The 20,404-nt window shown below is 34.6% G+C and overlaps 1 protein-coding gene across 5 annotated transcripts in view; it reads left to right on the top strand.

Annotated features, from left to right (window-relative positions):
- The window catches only part of CCDC18 (coiled-coil domain containing 18), a 100,514-nt gene that overhangs the window by 38,569 nt on the left and 41,541 nt on the right, over positions 1-20,404 (top strand). For all 5 annotated transcript variants that reach the window (XM_046645104.1, XM_046645103.1, XM_046645101.1 and 2 more), the window contains exons 15-18: positions 38-169; positions 5,323-5,457; positions 5,627-5,704; positions 15,067-15,183. In XM_046645104.1, coding sequence (XP_046501060.1) covers positions 38-169; positions 5,323-5,457; positions 5,627-5,704; positions 15,067-15,183 — 462 coding nt within the window. The remainder of the gene's footprint in view (positions 1-37; positions 170-5,322; positions 5,458-5,626; positions 5,705-15,066; positions 15,184-20,404) is intronic.

A 20,404-nucleotide genomic window follows, 5' to 3' on the forward strand; every position in this document is an offset into this window, starting at 1 on the left:
TCAATTATATTCTTTTAAAGTGTTTTTGTGTTTTTAGGAAAAGAATGAAAAGATAAGAAGTCTAGAAACCAATATCAATACAGAGCATGAGAAAATTTGCTTAGCTTTTGAAAAGGCAAAGAAAATTCATCTGGAACAGCATAAAGAAATGGAAAAACAGATTGAAAGAGTAAGATATTAATCATGTTTTAACAAGTAGAAATAATGTTTATTTAGAATGTGAATGCTGAAAAGAACCTTAAACATTAGTAGCCCAGCTTTCTTTTTTTTAATAAATGAAGAAACAAATCTATAGAAAAGTCAGTGGCAAGTACTATAATTAGAATCCCATTACTCATGGATCATTTTACAATATTTTCTTATATAGTACTCCTGCCATTTCAGTTTTAATCATTTTTTGATGTTATCAGAGTGATTCTGTAATCACTGACAGTGATTCTGTAGACTCTTTTCCTCTAGAGACATCAGTTGCTTGAAGATTGGTTGAATGTAGAAGCACTATTAACCTCAAGTTAAAAGTAAAGAGTAAAAACAAAAGTAAAGAAGATACGAGACCACAACATAAAACTAAATAAAACATAGATAATTTGGATGGGCTTAATAGCAGAATGGAGCTAACAAGAGGAAAAAAATACGAGCTTGAAATACAGACCAATAGATGTTATTTGGTCTGAGCAACAGAGAGAAAAAAAGATTTGGAAAAAAATGAACAGAGCCTCAGGAACCTGTGGGACAGTATCAGAAGGTCTAACATGCATGTCATGAGAGCCCTAGAGAACAGGAGAATGAGATTAATAATGACTGAGTACTTGGCAAATTTAGTGAAGGAAATAAATTTACAAATTCAACAAGCTCAAAGAGGATAAAATCAAAGAAAACCACTACTAGACACATCACAATGCTTGCTGAAAACCAAAACAAAGAATCTTGAAATCAGCCAGAGATAACACATTATATGTAGGGGAACAGAGATTAAAATTACTGCAAATTTCTCATCAAAAACCATGAAGATTAGAAGACAGAAGAACTGTATCTATCCATCTGTCTGTCTATATTTTTTTAGATGATTTAGATTTTAGTTGGAGACATCAACACTACTCTTTTCTGTAACTGCTAGAATAAGTAGACAGATCAACAAGGGTATAGAACTCAGCTGAACAACACAGTCAACCAGCTTAACCTAATTGACATTTATGGAATATTCTACCACAAAACAGAATACACATTCTTCTCCAGTGCATCTGGAACATTGACCAAGATATAGCATACCTTAGCTCATAAAATAGACCTTATCAAATTTAAAAGAATTGAAACCATATATAGGATGTTTTCTGACCTTGATGGAATTAATCTATATACCATTAACAGAAAGATATCTGGAAAATCCTCAAATATTTGTAAGTTAAACAAACACACTTCTAAATAATCCGTGGGTCAAAGAATAAGCCTCAAGGGAAATTAAAAACACTTTAAACTGAATGTAAATGGAAATCATGACATATCAAAATTTGTGGAATTTAGCTTGAGCAGTTCTTGGAGATTTAGAGTATTAAATGCATATATTAGAAGAAAATAAAGAAAAATCAATAATCTAAACTTCCATCTTAAGAATCTAGCAAAAGAAGAACAAAATCAACCCCCCAAAAACAGAAAGATGGAAATAATAAAAAGCACAATTGGAAAGAATCGAAATTTGAAAAGAGAATATTAGTAGAGAAAAATCAGCGAAACCCAAAACTGGTTCTTTGAAAAGACCAACAAAATTTATAAACCTCTAGCCAGTCTGACCAAGAAAAAAAAAGAGAAAACACAAATTACCTATATCAGGAGTGAATAAGGGTCTATCACTACATACCTCACAGAGAGTAAAGGTTAAGGAATACTACAAATAATTCTGTGCACATTTAATTTGCCAACATATGAAATAAACCGATTCCTCAAAAGACACAAACTAGTAATACTCAAGAAGAAATAGCCTGAATGGTTCTGTATATATTAAAGAAGTTGGATTTGTAGTTTAAAAACTTTCCAAAAAAGGAAATTTCAAGCCCAGATGGTTTCAGTGATTAATTCTTACAAACATCTAAAGAACTAATAACAGTTCTACACAATCTCTTCCAGAACACAGAAGAGAAGGGATCACTTCCCAACTCACTGATGAGGCTAGCATTTCTCTGATACCAAAATGAGACATAGTATCAAAAGAAACACAAAATAATACACGTCTTGAACATTGAAGCAAAAATAATCAATGAAATGTTAGCAAATCAAATCCAGCAACAAGTACACACACATAACACATAAGGAAACATAAACAAGAGGGCAAATTCCTGGGAATAGAAGGCTGATTCAACATTCAGAAAAAATCAATGAAATTTACCATATTATTAGACCAAAAAGACCTACATGATCATATCAATAGATGCAGAAAAAGCATTTGACAAAATTCAGTGTTGTCTCATGATAAAAACTCTTAGCCAACTAGGAATGCAAGGAAACTTCATTAACTTTGTAAAGGATGTCTCCCCAAAAAAGCCCTATAGATAATACCTGAATGATGGAACATTTAACTCTTTCCCTCTAAGATAGGAAATTCTCAAATTTTGTTGGTGGGAATGCAAAATGGTGTAACTCCTGTGCTAAGCAATTTGACGTTTTCTTATAAAGTTAAATATACACGTAACACATGACCCAGAAATCCTTGATATTTATCCTAGACAAATGAAAACTTATGTTTACACTGAAACCTTTATAGTGGCATTGTTTGTAATCACCAAAAACTGGAAACAACCTAGTGTCTTTCAAAGGGTGAATGTATAAACTATGGTACCTGAAATACAATGGACTACTGCTCAGTAATAACAAGGAAAAATGTACGTGAATCTCCAAGGCATTATGCCAAAAGGAAAGCCAATTTCAAAGTGTTGTATACTATATAATTCTATTTCTATGACATTCTCAAAAAAGTCAAAATCTATAGGATGGAGAGCAGTTCCTTGGTGTTGGTGTTGGAGAGGGTGGGGAATTTGACTATAGAGGATTAACATGAGGAATTTTGAGGGTGAAGCGACCTTCTGTATCCTGATTGTGGTGGGAGTTTCATGAATCTATGTGTGTGTTAAAAAAACTCAGAACCATACACCAAAAAATGAGTATAAACTAATTTTTAAAAAGCCTACACCCTGGAATCATTGTTACAATCTTAGTTTATACCTTCCAGACCAGTTTCTCTGCATTTTGGCATACTTACGTGTATGAAATATATGTATACAAAAACACACAAACATAAAGTAAACATACTTTTTAATAGCTTCGTTTCACAGACTGGTTTGTATTTGAGTTATTTCCTGTTTTTCAGAATTATAATTAATTTTCAGTAAACTTCATTATAAAGCTATTTTTTTTTCCATATTGTAGAATGTTATAATAGATTCTCAAAAGTAGAACTACTGATTCAGAAGTTAAAAAATATTTTTCAAATGAGGACTTTATCCCTGATAAATTCTTGAAGGTTTAGTCTGAGAGTGGCAGAAATTTTAGGAAGATATTATCTTTGCTATTTCAGATAGTGAACTGCAGGGAATTGACATGATAGGTCTGTCAGAGGGCCTCCCTGATAATCGACGTCAGCTTCTATGAAAATCTATGGTTATAACATCATTTAATCTTGTTTGGTCATGAAATTTATTTCAATATACTCATGTTTTAGGAAAAAATCCTAAAGTTATTTAACATTCTTTTTTTTTAACTTTTTTTTATTGTGGTAAAATATACCTAACATAAAATTTATCATCTTAACCATTTTATCATGGCAGGGCATGTCTGGTGGTCACAAACTTTCAGCTTTTATTTATCTGGGAGTGTCTTAATTTCTTCCTCCCTTTTGAAAGACAGTCTTGCCAGATATAGGATTTTTGGTAGACAGTTTTTTTCTTTTGACTATGTCAGCCCACCGTCGTATGGCCTCCAAAGTTTCTAATGAGAAATCTGCTTGTAATTTTACTGAGGATCCCTTCTATGTGATGATTCACTTATCCCTTGTAGCTTTCAAGATTGTCTCTTTGCCTTTTGAAAGTCTGATTATAATGTGTCTTGGTGTGGGTCTCTGATTTCTTCTTACTTGAAGTTTGTTGAGATTCTTGGATGTTTATATTCATGTCTTTCATCAATTTTGGGACATTTTCAATCATTACTTCTTCAGATATTCTTTCTTTACCTCTTCTCTCTCCTTTCCTTCTGGGACTCCCATAATGTGCATGTTGGTCACCTTGATGGTGTCCAACAGATTCCTTTGTCTCTGTTCACATTTCTTCAATCTTTTTTCTTTCTGTTCCTCTAATTTCTGATGTGTTTTATTTGAGTATTTTCATTTGAGTGTTTTTATTACAGAGTTCCTCAGTTTTAAAATTTTCTAGATAACTTGCTTATTTTTATTATAAGTATGTGTGTGTGATGTATATCGCATGTATAAGTTTTGTACACGTGTATATAGTGTGCACATATATACATATACACATCAGTAATTTCATATTTTGTCTTCACAAAAGTTTTTTGAAAGTTTGATAACAGCAGTTATTGGTGAAGTTGTGAGGAATGAGAATCTTATACATGTCTAATGAAAGTACAAATTTTGATGCTCTTTGAAGAGAAATACCTAATAAAGTTGGAAATATGCTTATCCTACAACCAAGTCTACTTCTAGATCTGTTCTAAAGAAACTCTAATACATGTACATAAAGAGACATGTGCAAAGGATGTTATTGCACCATTGTTGTAACAGTGAAAAAACACAAAAGAGTTCCCGAGTAGAAGAGTAGACAGCCTGTAGTTTGTTGTTACAATGGAATACTGTATTGTCTTAAAAATAAAAGAATTAGATCCACATATGGATACATGGATAAATATCCATGGGTAGATATCTAAAACAATATTAAGTGAAAAAAACAAGTTGCTGAAATTTGTTGAAGTGTTGATATCGTCTGTGTAAAATTTCGAAACAGAAAACTGTGTTACATGTTGTTTGTGGATCTGCATATGTAGAAAAAGCACAAAAAACATGTATGAGAGTGAAACACACCAGAGAATAATACAGACCAATTTCAGCATAGTATTGATGAGGATGAAAGGATGAAAGGATGAAACATGGGCGTGTGATTTCATTTCTTCTCTAAAAGGAGGGACACTGAAGGAAATTTGGTAAAATGCAAAATTCTATGTAATTTCAGTGGTAATTTAACAGTATTATATTCTTTTCTGTATATTTAAAGTGTTTCAAAAATTTTTTAAAATACGAAAATGAGTAGATCCTCTTTTTGTGTTTAGCTTGAATGTCAACTAGAGAAAAAAGACCAACAATTTAAAGAACAAGAAAAGACAATGTCTATGTTGCAGCAAGATATAATATGTAAACAACATCATCTTGAATCACTAGACAGACTCTTGACGGAAAGCAAAGGGGTAAAATTATCTTTATAGAAGTTCCATTCAAAAGCTGACTAATATTTTAAGTTTGTGTTTCTGTAACATACCTTTAATTCTAATCAAATCAATTGTTTAACAGCCTGTTACTAATACTAAAATATTTACACACACACTTATATTTTTGCTACCAATCTCTATTTTTCAGCAAATGGAAAAGGAAAATATGAAGAAAGATGAAGCTTTGAAAGCATTACAGAACCAAGTATCTGAAGAAACTATCAAGGCTAGTATGCTGATGCTTAAAAAAATTTAAAAAGAAATTTTTTTTCTTAATGGAGACATTATTGTGCCTTTTAACAATTTTTCTCTATAAATTGTAAAAATTATTTATATGAAAATCAATTAAGAGGTAAAGATTTTACCTGAGTCAATGAACTTAGTTTCTGTAAGTATATTTTCTTCAATGGGAATTATGATCTTAAGTATTTGATAGTTGATAATCTAGTTTGTAGATTATCTAACCTCTTTTTGTTTTTTACCATAAGAAAGGTTTTTTTTTTATTGAGTTCATAATAGTTTACATCAATGTGAGATTTGTTGTACATTATTTCTTGACTGTCACCACATAAGTGCTCCCCTTCACCACCAGTGCTTCCCCCACCCCCTTTCCCCTAGTAACCACTGAACTGTTTTCTTTGTCCCAGTGCTTATTTATATTCCACATATGAGTGAAGTCATCTGGTGTTTGTCTTTCTCAGACTGGCTTATTTCACTTAGCATAATTCCCTCTAGGTCCTTCCATGTTGTTGCAAATGGGATGAATTTGTCTTTTTTTCTGGCTGAGTAGTATTCCATTGTGTGTATATATATATCTATCCCACATCTTCTTTATCCAGTCATCGGTCAATGGGCCCTTGGGTTGCTTCCATGTCTCGGCTATTGTGAATAGTGCTGCAATTAACATAGGGGTGCATATGTTACTTTGGATTGTTGATTTCAAATTATTTGGGTAGATACCCAGTAGTGGGGTAGCTGGGTCATATGGTAGGTCTATTTTTAGTTTTTTGAGGAATCTCCGTACTGTTTTCCATAGTGGTTGCACCAGTTTGCATTCCCACCAGCAGCGTGTGAGGGTTCCCTTTTCTCCACACCCTCTCCACCATTTGTTATTTTTAGTCTTAGTGATTATAGCCATTTTAGCAGGCATAAGTTTGTATCTTAGTGTAGTTTTGATTTGCATTTCCCTGATGACTAGTGATGTTGAACATCTTTTCATGTGCTTATTGGCCATCTGTATATCTTCTTTGGAAAAATGTCTGTTTATCTCCTCTGCTCACTTTTTGATCAGGTTGTTTGCTTTTTTATTGTTCATTTGTGTGAGTTCCTTATATATTATGGAGATTAACCCCTTGTCAGATATATGATTTGCAAAATATTTTCTCCCAATTGGTGGCTTGTCTCTTTGTTTAGATCCTACTTTCTTTTGCATTGCAGAAGCTCTTTAGTCTGATGAATTCCCACTTGTTTATTTTTTCTTTTGTTTTCCTTTCCCTTGTCTGAGAGGACATGGTATTTGAAAAGATCCTTTTTAGTTTGATGTCAAAGAGTGTACTACCAATATTATCTTCCAGGAGTTTTATAGTTTCAGGACGTATCTTCAAGTCTTTGATCCATTTTGAGTTTATTTTTGTGTATGATGTGAGATAGTGGTCTACTTTCATTCTGTTGCTTGTGGCTGTCCAGTTTACCCAACACTATTTATTGAAGAGACTATCTTTTCTCCATTGTATGTTCTTGGGACCTTTGTCAAGATTAGCTGACCGTAGATGTGTGGTTTTATTTCTGGGCTCTCAGTTCTGTTCCATTGATCTGTGTGCTTCTTTTTGTACCAGTACCATGCCATTTTCATCACTATGGCTTTGTGGTACATTTTGAAGTCAGGGATTGTGATACCTCCAGCTTTGTTCTTTTTTCTTAGGATTCCTTAGCAATTCAGGGTCTTTGATTGCCTCATATAAATTTTAGTATTCTTTGCTCTATTTCCCTGAAGAATGTCATTGGGATTCTGAATGAGATTGCATTGAATCTGTAGATTGCTTTCGGTAGTATGGATATTTTAACTATGTTTATTCTTCCAATCCATGAGCAAGGAATCTCTTTCCATCTCTTTAAGTCATTATCAATTTCTCTCAGTAATATCTTATAGTTTTCTTTGTATAAGTTCTTCACCTCTTGGTTAAATTTATTCCTAGGTACTTTATTTTTTTAGTTGCGAGTGCAAATGGAATTATATTTTTGAGTTCTCTTTCTGTAAGTTCTTTAGTGGAGTATAGAAAAGCAACTGATTTTTGTAAGTTGACTCTGTACCCTCCAACTTTACTGTAGTTGTTAATTATTTCTATTAGTTTTCCAGTGGATTTTTTGGGGTTTTCTATGTATAAGATCATGTTGTCTTCAAACAGCCAGAGTTTCACTTCTTCACTCCCTATTTGGATTCCTTTTATTCCTTTCCCTTGCCTGAATGCTCTGGCCAAAACCTCCAGTACTATGTTGAATAAGAGTGGTGAGAGTGTGCATCCTTGTCTCGTTCCTGTTCTCAAGGGCATGGTGCTCAGATTTTGCCCATTGAGTATGATGTTGGCTGTGGGTTTGTCATATCTGACCCTTATTATGTTGAGGTAATTTCCTTCTATCCCCATTTTGTTCAGAGTTTTTATCATAAATGGCTGTTGGATCTTGTCGAATGCTTTCTCTGCATCTATTGAGATGATCATGTGGTTTTTATTCCTCAGTTTGTTGATGTGGTGTATCGCGTTGATTGATTTGCGGATGATGAACCATCTTTGTGTCCCTGGTATGAATCCCACTTGGTCATGATTATGATCCTTTTGATGTATTGCTGAATTTGGGTTGCCAAAATTTTGTTGAGAATTTTTTCATCTATGTTCATCAGCGATATTGGTCTGTAGTTCTCCTTTTTTGTGCTGTCCTTGTCAGGCTTTGGTATCAGAGTGATGTTGGCCTCGTAGAATGTGTTAGGAAGTGTTCCATCCTCCCATATTTTTTGGAAAAGCTTGAAAAGTATAGATATTAAATCCCCTGTGAATGTTTGGTAGAATTCCCCAGGAAAGTTATCTGGCCCTGGGGTTTTATTCTTTGGGATGCTTTTGATTGCTATTTCAGTCTCCTTCCTTGTGATTGGTCGGTTCAGACTATCTACTTCTTCTTGACTTAGCTTTGGGAGATTGAAAGAGTCTAAGAATTTACCCATTTCCTCTAGGTTATCCATTTTGTTGGCATATAGTTTTTTCTAGTATTCTCATATAATCCATTGTATTTCTGTGGGGTCTGTTGTTATTTCTCCTCTTTCATTCCTGATTTTGTTTATTTGAGCTTTCTCTCTTTTTTTCTTTGTAAGTCTGGCTAGGGGTTTGTCAATTTTATTTATCTTCTGAAAGAACCAGCTCTTTGTTTCATTGATGCTTTCTACTGCCTTTTTTGTTTCAGTAGCATTTATTTCTGCTCTGATTTTTATTATTTCTCTCCTTCTGCTGACTTTGGGCTTTGTTCTTCTTTGTCTAATTCAGTTACATGTAATTGAGATTGCTTATTTGGGATTTTTCTTGTTTGTTGAGGTGTGCCTTATTGCAATGAATTTCCCTCTTAATACAGCTTTTGCTGCATCCTGTATGAGTTGGTGTGGCAAGTTATCATTTTCATTTGTCTACTGATATTTTTTGAATTCTTCTTTAATTTCTTCAATGATCCATTGCTTGTTCAATAGCATATTGTTTAGTCTTCACATCTTTGTCCCTTTGTCAGCTTTTTTCTTATAAATAGTTTCTAGCTTTATAGCATTATCATCCGAGAAGATGCTTGTTATTATTTCAATTTTTTTAAATTTATAGAGGCTTGCCTTGTTTTCCAACATATGGTCTATCCTTAAGAATGTTTCGTGTGCACTTGAGAAGAATGTATATTCTGCTGTTTTTGGATGGAGTGTTCTGTATATGTCTGTTAAGTCCAACTGTTTTAGCTTTTCATTTAATTCCACTGTTTCCTTGTTGATTTTCTGTCTGGATGATCTGTCCAGTGATGTGAGTGGGGTGTTGAGTTCCCCTACTATTACTGTGTTATTTTAGATATCTTCTTTTTAGGTTTGTTAAATAGTTGCTTTATGAACTTTGGTGTTCCTGTGTTAGGTGCATAGATATTTATAAGCGTTATTTCTTCTTGATGTAGTGTCCCTTTGATCATTATCTATTGCCCCTCTTTGTCTCTCTTTACCTGCCTTATCTTGAAATCTACTTTGTCTGATGTAAGTATTGTGACACCTGCTTTCTTTTGTTTGCCATTAGCTTGGAGTATCATCTTCCACCCTTCACTCTGAGCCTGTATTTGTCATTGGAGCTGAGATGTGTTTCCTGGAGGCAACAAATTGTTGGATCTTGTTCTTCAATCTATCTTGCCACTCTGTGTCTTTTTATTGGAGAGTTCAATCCTTTTACATTGAGGGTGATTATTGATGTGTGAGGGCTTAATGCTGTCACTATATCAGTCATTTTCTGGCTTTCCTGCATTCCCTGTGTGTTTTGGTCTACCCATTGAATTATGCAGTTTTTTATGCTGTGTTTCTTTATTTTTTGTGTTTCTGTTCTGCTTTTTAGTTTAGTGGCTACCCTGAGGTTTGTAATCAGAATCTCGTGCATAACAGTCCATTTTCTGATGGCCTCTTATTTCCTTAGTCTAAACTGATTCAGTTCCTTTCCTCCTCCCCTCCAGTTATTATTCTCATATCTTATTCCAACTTGTGTTGTGAGTTTGTGGTTAAAATGACAAGATTGTCTTTGTTTTTGGTGTTTTCCTTCCCTTTAGCCTAATGCTGTAGTTGAATGTTTGCTATCCTATTCTGCTTCTGTCTATTTGTTTCCTTACTCTGTGTTTTGTGACCCCCTTCTCTCTTGTTTTTTTTTTCCGAGTATGAAGGCCTTCTTGAGGATTTCTTGTGTGTGTGTGTGGTGGGCGGGGGGGGGGGGGGGGGGGGGGGGGGCGGTCACGTGGCTGCAAAGTCCCTTAGCTTTTGCTTGTCTGGGAAAGATTTAATTTCTCTCTCATATCTGAAGGATATTTTGCTGGATAGAGTATTCTTGGCTGAAGATTTTTATCTTTTAAAGTTTTGAATATGTCATTCCATTCTCTCCTTGCTTGTAAGGTTTCTGCAGAGAAATCTGCTGAAAGTCTGATAGGGGTTCCTTTATAGGTTATTTTCTTCTGCCTTGCTGCCCTGAGTATTCTTTCTTTGTCATTCATTTCTGCCAGTTTTACTGCTATATGCCTTGCAGTAGGTCTTTTTACATTGACAAATCTAGGAGATCTGAAAGCTTCCTCCACACACATTTCCCTCTCAGTCCCTAGATTTGGGAAGTTCTCCGCTATTATTTCTTTGAGCACACTTTCTGCTCCATTCTCCTTCTCTTCACCTTCTTCGATGTGTATAATTCTTATGTTGTATTTCCTCATTGAGTCGGATATTTCTTGGAGACTAAGATAGGTTTGTTTTTCAACAAAAAAATATTTTTTAACTGTAGCTACTTATTAATATTACCAGTAAAGAATTAATGGAGTGAGTGAAAGGAGATGAAACTATAAGCAGTCTAGTTTTGCTTCTTTTTACCAGTTCTGCCAGAAGATTAATTAGGGTAAAAATCCAGAATTTCTAGATAAAATACAGTTTTGTGGCTAGTATATCTTCATGATTAAAGGCATGTGCTTTGGAGTTGAATTGACTTGGGTTTCAGTTTGACTTCAGAGTGCTTACTAATTGTAATCTTGGCTAGGTTAGTTAAGGTCTCTGAGCTTTAATTCCTTCATCTGTAAAATAGGGGTAATAATACCCTAGAAGTAGGTCACTGTGAGAATTAAATGAAATGAAGTACATAAAATTCTTAGCACATACTAAGTTACTCAAAGTTTAATAAGTAATGACTATATATTCAATATTTTTCCCTTTGCATTTTTAGTGTTAAAAATAGGTCCAAACATATTGCTACCTTTATTCTGTCATATATGGATTGAACATAAAGGATATTAAAAAATCCAGTGTTATTTACTTTTTGCCTAGTACTCTGTTTTTAATCCATTTTGTGACCATGTATACTCATATAAACACAATTATATGTTTATCCATAACTTTTCTATAATATTCTCCAATCTGTTAACATTTAGTGCTATGTCTATTCATTTCCTCATGTAAAAATAACCTCTAAGGTCATTAGCATTTAAAAAAACCCATTACTCTACAAACGTTGGCATGCAATAATTTCATTAAATAAAATCCATATCACCACTTACCTCCTGTTTTTCATTAAACTCCCTGACACATCTAGCCAGTCATCTGGTAAGTTATTTCCATGTGTTAATAAGCAGAGATGAGACAGGAAGGATATCAGCAAAACAATGACTTATGATGCTGCATTTTATTCCCTTGGTACCTTTAATAGGCTTGCTGTTATTGGGGGAAAAGTCAAAATGAGGAAGAAATATTTAAGCAAAGTTCCTATGACTCAAGCTATACTAAAATGATTCTAACATATAGAATATTTGTAGCAACAAAATAGAAACTTGAAGCCTGGTTTTCTTCACTTGATTATGTCATTACCACTTTCCTCTCCTGACTTTTGGCCATTTCCCTCAGCATTGCTCTATTTGTTCTTTGCCAAAAAAAATATTATGAACTTTTTATTTGTGGGAGAATAATAAGGATCAGTTTAAAGTTGTGTTACTTATAAAAATATGATTAATGAGAGCTAGAAGATTGATGGGAAAATTCTGAACAGTTAACAAGAAACCAACTAATTTATATAATTTAGGTAATATGTAATTGGTAATTGATAACCAGTCATGTAATTGGTTACATAAATAACCAATTATGTTACCTGCTGCTAAATAGAAAATTGAGAAGGTGCTTATTGTTATTTTAGTTATTTGTTTTCTTTTGTTTTCAATTCTGAATTTTTGCCCCCAAAAGAAAATCATAAGTGGAAAAAAATAAACAAAAAAGAAGAGCTTAGTTGCTTTTGTTGAAGATCGGCAGCCTAGAGCCCCAACTTGGTTGCCCCCAGACTGTGTCCCTGAGGAGGTTCTTTGGTTCAGCAGAGCAATGTCTTTGTTTTGATTTCATTCATTCATGTACGTATACATACATGTATATTTGTAGGTGGTTTGTATGCAATGAATGATGTTTATTTGTGTGAGATTCAGCTTCTCAAACTGTTTGTTCAAATAAGCAATTTAACAGAGTAGTAGATGTTTTGGTTTTTATTATTTGTTTTAATTGATTAATTTTTAATTAAATTTTATTTTGAAAAATTTCAAACCCATAAACAAATGGGAAGAAGAGAACAGAGAACATCTGTGTATGCCTCACCTAGATTCACTGTCTGTTAAACTCTAGGTACGCTCACGTCATCTCTTTCTATGGATGCATGTCCACATGGCCACTTGTGCCTGCACCCACCCAATCCCACCCCCACTCACACCTTTCCTTTGTGCCAGATCACCTGAGAGAAGGTTGCAGATGCCTTAATACTTTACACATTTAATCTCCTATGAACAGAAACTACCTCTTACGGGACCACGCCACCTTTACACACCAGAGAAAGTCATCATTAATTTAATAACATCATTCAAACCATAGTCCATACTGAAATTTTCTCAGTTATTTAAAAATGTTCTTTATAGCCTTGATACTCAAAGCGTGGTATGCGTACTAGCAGCATTAGCATCACCTGGGACCTTTTTGACTTGCAGAATATCTGCTGTACTTCAGACCTACTAAACAGAGCTGGGACTAAGCTGAAGCAAGTGAGGTGCATCTGGCACAAAACTTAAGAAGATGCTTACTCTCAGGGTCCTACAAGTGAAGTGTTGGCACTTGCATGACCCTGAGAGTAAGTGCCTCTTAAATTCTGAGCCCTAGGCGGCTCCCTTTCCTCACTCTAGTCCTGACCCTGCTACTGAATCAGAATCTGTAGTTGAGCGGGATGTCCAGGCGATTTGTATGCCCATTAAAACCTTGAGAAACACTACTTTAGATTTTTGCTTTTCTTTCCCCAAGCTAGGATTCAGTCATAATTGATGTGTTGCCTTTAGCTCTTTAGATTCCCCTAAACTCATTGTCTCCTTCTATTCTTCATGGCGCTGAATCTTCTGAAAAGTCTAGGTCAACTAGAACACCATGTGGCTTTTACTGTGTTCTTCCCACTGTTTCACATCAGGAGGCACATAATCTCAGACCACCCCAGTATTGGCATTGCCAATCTTGACACCTTATTTAAGGTGGTTACTGCCAGATCTCACCATTTTAAGGGCATGTTTTTTTCTTTGTAATTAATAAATAAAATGTGGGGTGATTCTTTAGAGCCATGTGAATGTCTTGCTCATCAGCAACCTTATAACCAATGGTTTTAACATCTAGTGATGAACCATTCCTGAATGAGTTGTTATATTGTTGATTATCAGGCGTGATATTGACAGAGTCATAGATTTTATCTTTTCTCTGGGTGTGGATGATGATACAAAGTACTAACACTCATTCTCATGCTTAAGAAAGAAAATTTACGAGTATTTATACCTTTTATAAAATAAACGGTTAATTTGAAAATTATTACTAGGGCAACAGTTTGTTAACAAAGAAAGTTTTTAGCTGTTAATGGTTGTATTCACAGGCTATAGGGACAATCTTCGAAAACTCTTTCAAGATTCTCTTTTTAGAAAAAAGAGTTGCAAGGATAATTTCATGATGTAGAATAGGATTGCAAGAGGGAAAATTTTTCTCCTTTTCTTCTTGTTGAGATTTCTTTCACACTTTCAAGACTATTTACTAGAATACTATTAGCATGAAGAGGAAAAAAAACACTTCTGAAAAGCTCAAAATTACAATAAGGAAAAGAAAGGAGCAAGACAAGAAATCTTATTAAATGCTGGGATATGGAGCATGTGTACAAATTGTGGCCCTTGAACTAATTTTTTGAAAAAAAATTTACTGAATTTGGGTCGCTCTTTGCTCATCTGCTCTTAATATTAAGGTAGTGTAAAGCATTTGCAGCTGTGTGAACACTTGAACCAACTAACATTGCTGCCTTTCTGAAAATGTTTTCACCGAGTCAAAGCAAAGGCAGTGTTCTCCTAAGTATTTTTTTCCTAGCTGACAAAAACATTTTTATTTTTTTAGTAACTTTAGCATATTAGAATCTTCACACCATAGCTTCGTTATCTTGCCAGTCTTATCTCCCAAGTACCCATGTCCTACAAATTCATGCTCTTGACACCCTAAGCTCTTGCCAACTTCTCACCATTCCCTTTCACAGCGCCTTGTCTCTGAACATGCTCTGTCTTCCTGCCTTTCTTCACCATGTCCTATTTATTCTTTGGGACTCCAGTCTCTGGTTTCCTAGTTTACAATGAAAAATTAATTTTCTAAGTAAATCTCTTCCGTAATAGCATTTTGTATCCTAACTTGGACTATATAATCACTGTTTGAAGCACTGAGGTAACATTAGGAGATAAGTCTATAAAATATTGAACATATAATAAGCACTCATTAATATTAGTTGCTTTTCCCCTTTTTGCTCTTTCCCTGCTTAGGTCAGACAGTTAGATTCAGCACTGGAAATTTGTAAGGAAGAACTTGCCTTGCATTTGAATCAATTGGAAGGAAATAAGGAAAAGTTTGAAACACAGCTAAAGAAGAAATCTGAAGAGGTAAACTAACATTTCCTTTATACAGAGCCTGTTTTTCAAGTGTTTTCTTTTTAAGATATTATTTTCAAGATACTTTATAAGTACATCTTTATATAGCTGATATAAAAAATCTTTCCAGTAAAATGTAAATTCCAATTTTATATTCTTTAAGAAACAAACATTATTTGAGTGCAACACGAAATGTGACGCCTTAAAGTTCTGATATTCTTTAATCTGTAGGAAATCAGAAGATGAAATTATTATTACTATCACAGAGTAATTCTATTATAAAATAATTAACCTTAGAACATTGTATAAAATTCTTCAAATTAAAAAAAATTTTTTTGGTTCCTTCTAGTTGTCTGAAGGATTGCAAATTAGATCTAGAAATTCAACTTTCTTTATTGAGATGAGTTTCTCAGATACTAGATAGAAGGCTTTTCTTGAGTTATCTTATTCACACCTCTGTATCCTCAGTGTCTGCCACTTTACTTTCAACACAATAGGTGGTCACTCAATGTTTGCTCAAAGGGATAAACTTCCTGAAGAATTCTATTTCTTTGTTAGAATTTTTTTTTTAAGATTGGCACCTGAGCTAATAACTGTTGCCAATCTTTTTTTTTCTTCTGCCTTTTCTCCTCAAATCCCCCCAGTACATGGTTGTATATTTTACTTGTGGGTCATTCTAGTTGTGGCACGTGGGATGCTGCCTCAACCTGGCCTAATGAGCGGTGCCATGTCTGCGGCCAGGATCCAAACCAGCGAAACCCTGGGCTGGCGAAGCGGAACACGCGAACTTAACCACTCGGCCACAGGGCCGGCCCCTGTTAGAATTTTTAATATATATATTTAAACCTTAAATTCATGTGTAGAAATAGTCCCCAGCAAATCTTTGTTAAAGTTGACTTGTGTATATCTAAAAGGTCCAACAAGAAAAACAGAAACCCTTCTATATCTTTAAAATGGAGGGATTTTTATACAGAGAATTAGATACACAGGTGATGGAGAGTAGAGAAACCAAACAAAGCATGCTAAGGTGACTCAGAGATTGTCATAAGAAGGGACCCTCTACCATCCTTAGGTATAGAGGAGCATCAAGAAGGGATCATGTGACTATAGTCCAGAAGCCGGGCTGCCTAGTGGAGCTAGGGCCACAGAGAAAGAGTCTGTCTAGTAGAAATTGGGGCTGTAGAGGAGGAAAACTACTACTACTGGCCCCTTCCATTGGCCAAATCTATCTGTCATCCAGAGGGCAATTTCCTTCAATACACAGAGCACAGAGCAGGGGGAAGGCAGGGATAGATCTAAGAACAAATTTGTAATTGACCAGCACTCCAGAATTAGGTAATTATATAACATTAGAGGTTGAAAAAAACAAATCTCTCTATATATAACTTTAGAGGTTAAAAAAAGAAATCTTTATATTTTGTATGGTCCTGTCATCCTCCTTGCGCCTCCCTCTGTGAAGGTTTTTATAGCATCTTTGACAGATGGGCATATATTTCTTTACTCCAAAACATGGAAATTAAATCACCTAAACTATGAATACCTTGACATTAAAATAGGAATGTGTATATGTATGTTTTTATTGAGTTAATGATAGGTTACAATCTTGTGAAATTTCAGTTGTACATTATTGTCTGTCCGTCGTGTTGTAGCTGCCCTTCACCCTTGTGCCCACCCCCACCCCACCTTTCCCCTGGTAGCCACTAGTCTGTTCTCTTTGTCCACATGTTTAAATTCTGAAATAAGAATATATATATATTTTTTACTATGATCTTCTTTAAAATATTACTTAGGCATTTATTCTCTAGCCCTCACTACACTTCAGCATAAATGGACTTGGCAGAGATGGAGTCTGGAGGCAGGCAGTATTTGTAATAAGAGAGTTTGTTGAGCTTTAGACGTTGCGTTCTTAGAAAGACAATCAAACATGGATAACGTGTTTACCCAAAGCATAGGGTAGATGACGCGTTTACCCAAAATGAACTTAGAACTATTTTGGAAATACCTGGAAATATAAACTGAGGCTTAACTTGAATTAGAAATCTGAAGTGGCAGTCAGGTATGTACAACCACACTAGAGAATAAGCAAGTAAGTTAGAAAGATTTGGAGGCCCTTTCATTGCTGCTGAATTATTAGCTCAGTTGCATATGCATTGGCCTACTTAAAAAATCATTTTTTACTTTTTCATGTATATTGATAAGAAACATGGAGAAAAATCTGATTACTCTTTACTTTTTTTTTAGGTATTAACCTAACATTTATTTACTTTTTACTTATTTGTCTTTAGAGCAAATTATAATGTCTTACAGAGAAAACTCTAATGCTGACTAATATAATTATTATAACAGCATATGTTTCATCTTGTGTAGCTAGGTTTTAGAAAATTTGATTTGATTCATAGAGCATCCATTCTGTTAATAATAGGTGATGTTATAAAGCTGTTTTAATCTTTTAAATCAATGGATATTCCCAAATCACATACTAGCTGAATAATTAAGTCACCCCAGAGCATATTGGTAGAAAGTTAGCTAGCTGTAAAAACTACGTGTTGATTATCCACCACAAAAAATAATAAATATTTCTCTTAGCTTTTGCTTCAGGCAAACATTCTTTTCCAAATGTTGAAATAAACATGTTTGATTAAAATAATACTGACTTAGGGGTCTTGAATTATATTGAAAATATTTTAATTCCTTGTTAAAATGCTTTAAAAAGTGATAAAAGGATTTCTTCATGCAAATTACATTGTCAAGATAAATATCTTTATTCAAATTGATGGACTTAAATTTTGAGAAGTTGACAGCTTATCAGTAACTTTTCTGGGTTAGATTTAATTTTTTTTTGTTGTGAATGAAATGATTTTAATAAATTATTGGTAATCCATTTTCAGAAAACTTCTCATCCTATTCCAAGAATATGATTTCTTAAATTATGAAAACTCCAATTAACAATTCACATAAACATAGACCCCCAGGGACAAAGTATGAAAATCTATTAGGAAAGAAATACAAGGACATCCCCTGCAGATACAGCTTTTGAATTGAAATATAGAAGCTCCCTTCACAGAGAACTGACGGGATCTATTTGTGGTTTCACATACACATTTTCAAAGTCCCCAATTGTGGTTTCAGTACCAAAATAATGAAGTGCCAATGGCATTTCTCCTCAGAGTAAAGAATTAATTAAACAACCTCTATAATGATCTGGCTTCTCATAGGGCTGTTTCTGACTCTTTTACCTTGGTTCTGAATTACACAAATCCTTGTGGATGCTTTAGTTATAAATTCGCATCTTGCTTCCTCATGTGTGATATGAATTTCTATGATCATAGGATCACAATAATATCTTTACTCCTTTCAGAGAATTTGTATAGCCCTTTGATAAGAAAAACTCAGGGTCTTGCCAACACGTTCTTTACCCCAGCTAATATGAATCACTGCCCTCATTTTATAAGGATAGCAATGCCACCTTTCAGACAAACTGTCAGACAAAGGAATCTTAAATCACACCTAGGTACAAGCTACAAACACAGCAGGAGGGCTAAGTTCTGGAAATCAAGTAATTTTTCCATCGTCAAATATGCCTTGTTTTATGCAATAGATGAATTTGCTTAAAGATTCTTGTAAATGAGTTATTTTTAAGTCAAATCAAACTTGAATTATTCCATAGCAATGAAGGCTGTTGATTATAGACATTAAGTTTTCAAAAATAGGGAGGATAAAATGTGTGCTGCATATTCTAGAGAAAAAAATTCACTTTGAATATGCCACGGAAAACTTAAATTTGCAGTTTGTCTAAAATACTGTACAAGAGTCACAAAATCCAATAGTTATAGGGCCAGGCAGGAAAAACATAACCAAATAAAATGAGGCTGGGTATAAGGTAATAAAGAGGGGTCGGGGGTGGGATGGACACTGAGGCATACAAGTAAGGGCATACCCCGTCTAAAGAGGCAACTGCTGTTCAGATCTCAAACAGCTTGTGTACAGTATTTGGGAATACAAGCCAATTTTACCTTATCTTTTTTTTTTTTTTTTGCAGTAACATTGTATTATAACATTATATAGCTTTCAGATGTACATCATAATGTATTTCAAATTCTGTGTAGGTTACATCACGTTCACCACCCAAAAACTAATTATAGTCCATCACCTCATGTGTGAGGCTAATCGCCCCTTTTGCCCTCCCCCCGCTCCCCATCCCCTATGGTAACCACCAATCCAATCTCTGTTGCTATGTGTTTGTTTGTTGTCGTTTTTATCTTCTACTTATGAGTGAGATCACAGAGTATTTGACTTTCTCCCTCTGACTTATTTTGCTTAGCATAATACCCTCAAGGTCCATCCATGTTGTCACAAATGGCCGGATTTCAGCATTTCTTATGGCTGAGTAGTATTCCATTATGTGTATATACCACATCTTCTTTATCCATTCGTCCCTTGATGGGCACCTAGGTTGCTTCCAAGTCTTGGCTGTTGGCGATAATACTGCAATGAACATAGGGGTGCATGTATCTTTATGCATTTGTGTTTTCAAGTTCTTTGGATAAATACCCAGCAGTGGAATAGCTGGATCATATGGTAGATCTATTCTTAATTTTCCGAGCGTACTCCATACTGCTTTCCATAGTGTCTGTACCAGTTTGCACTCCCACCAGCAGTGTACAAGGGTTCCTTTCCCTCCACACCCTCTCCAACACTTGTTGTTTCCTGTCTTGTTAATTATAGCCATTGTGACCAGAGTGAGGTGATATGTCATTGTAGTTTTGATTTGCATTTCCCTGATAGCTAATGATGTTGAGCATCTTTTCATATGCCTGTTGGCCATCCATATATCTTCTTTGGAGAAATCTCTGTTCAGATCTTTTGCCCGTTTTTTAATTGGATTCTTGGTTTTGTTGTTGAGATGTATGTGTTCTTTGTATATTTTGGATATTAACCGCTTATCTGATATATAGTTTGCAAATATCTTCTCCCAATTGTTAGGTTGTCTTTTCTTTTTCTTGATGGTTTCCTTTGCTGTGCAGAAGCTTTTTAAAAATTTGATGTAGTCCCATTTGTTCATTTTTTCTTTTGTTTCCCTTGCCCGGTCAGACATGGTACTTGAAAATATGCTGCTAAGACCAATGTCAAAGAGTGTACTGCCTATGTTTTCTTCTAGAAGTTTCATGGTTTCAGGTCTTACGTTCAAGTCTTTAATCCATTTTGAGTTGCTTTTTGTGCATGGTGTAAGGGA

The sequence above is a fragment of the Equus quagga genome, chromosome 18, assembly GCF_021613505.1.
Source record: "Equus quagga isolate Etosha38 chromosome 18, UCLA_HA_Equagga_1.0, whole genome shotgun sequence".
In the NCBI taxonomy this organism is placed as follows: Eukaryota; Metazoa; Chordata; class Mammalia; order Perissodactyla; family Equidae; genus Equus; species Equus quagga.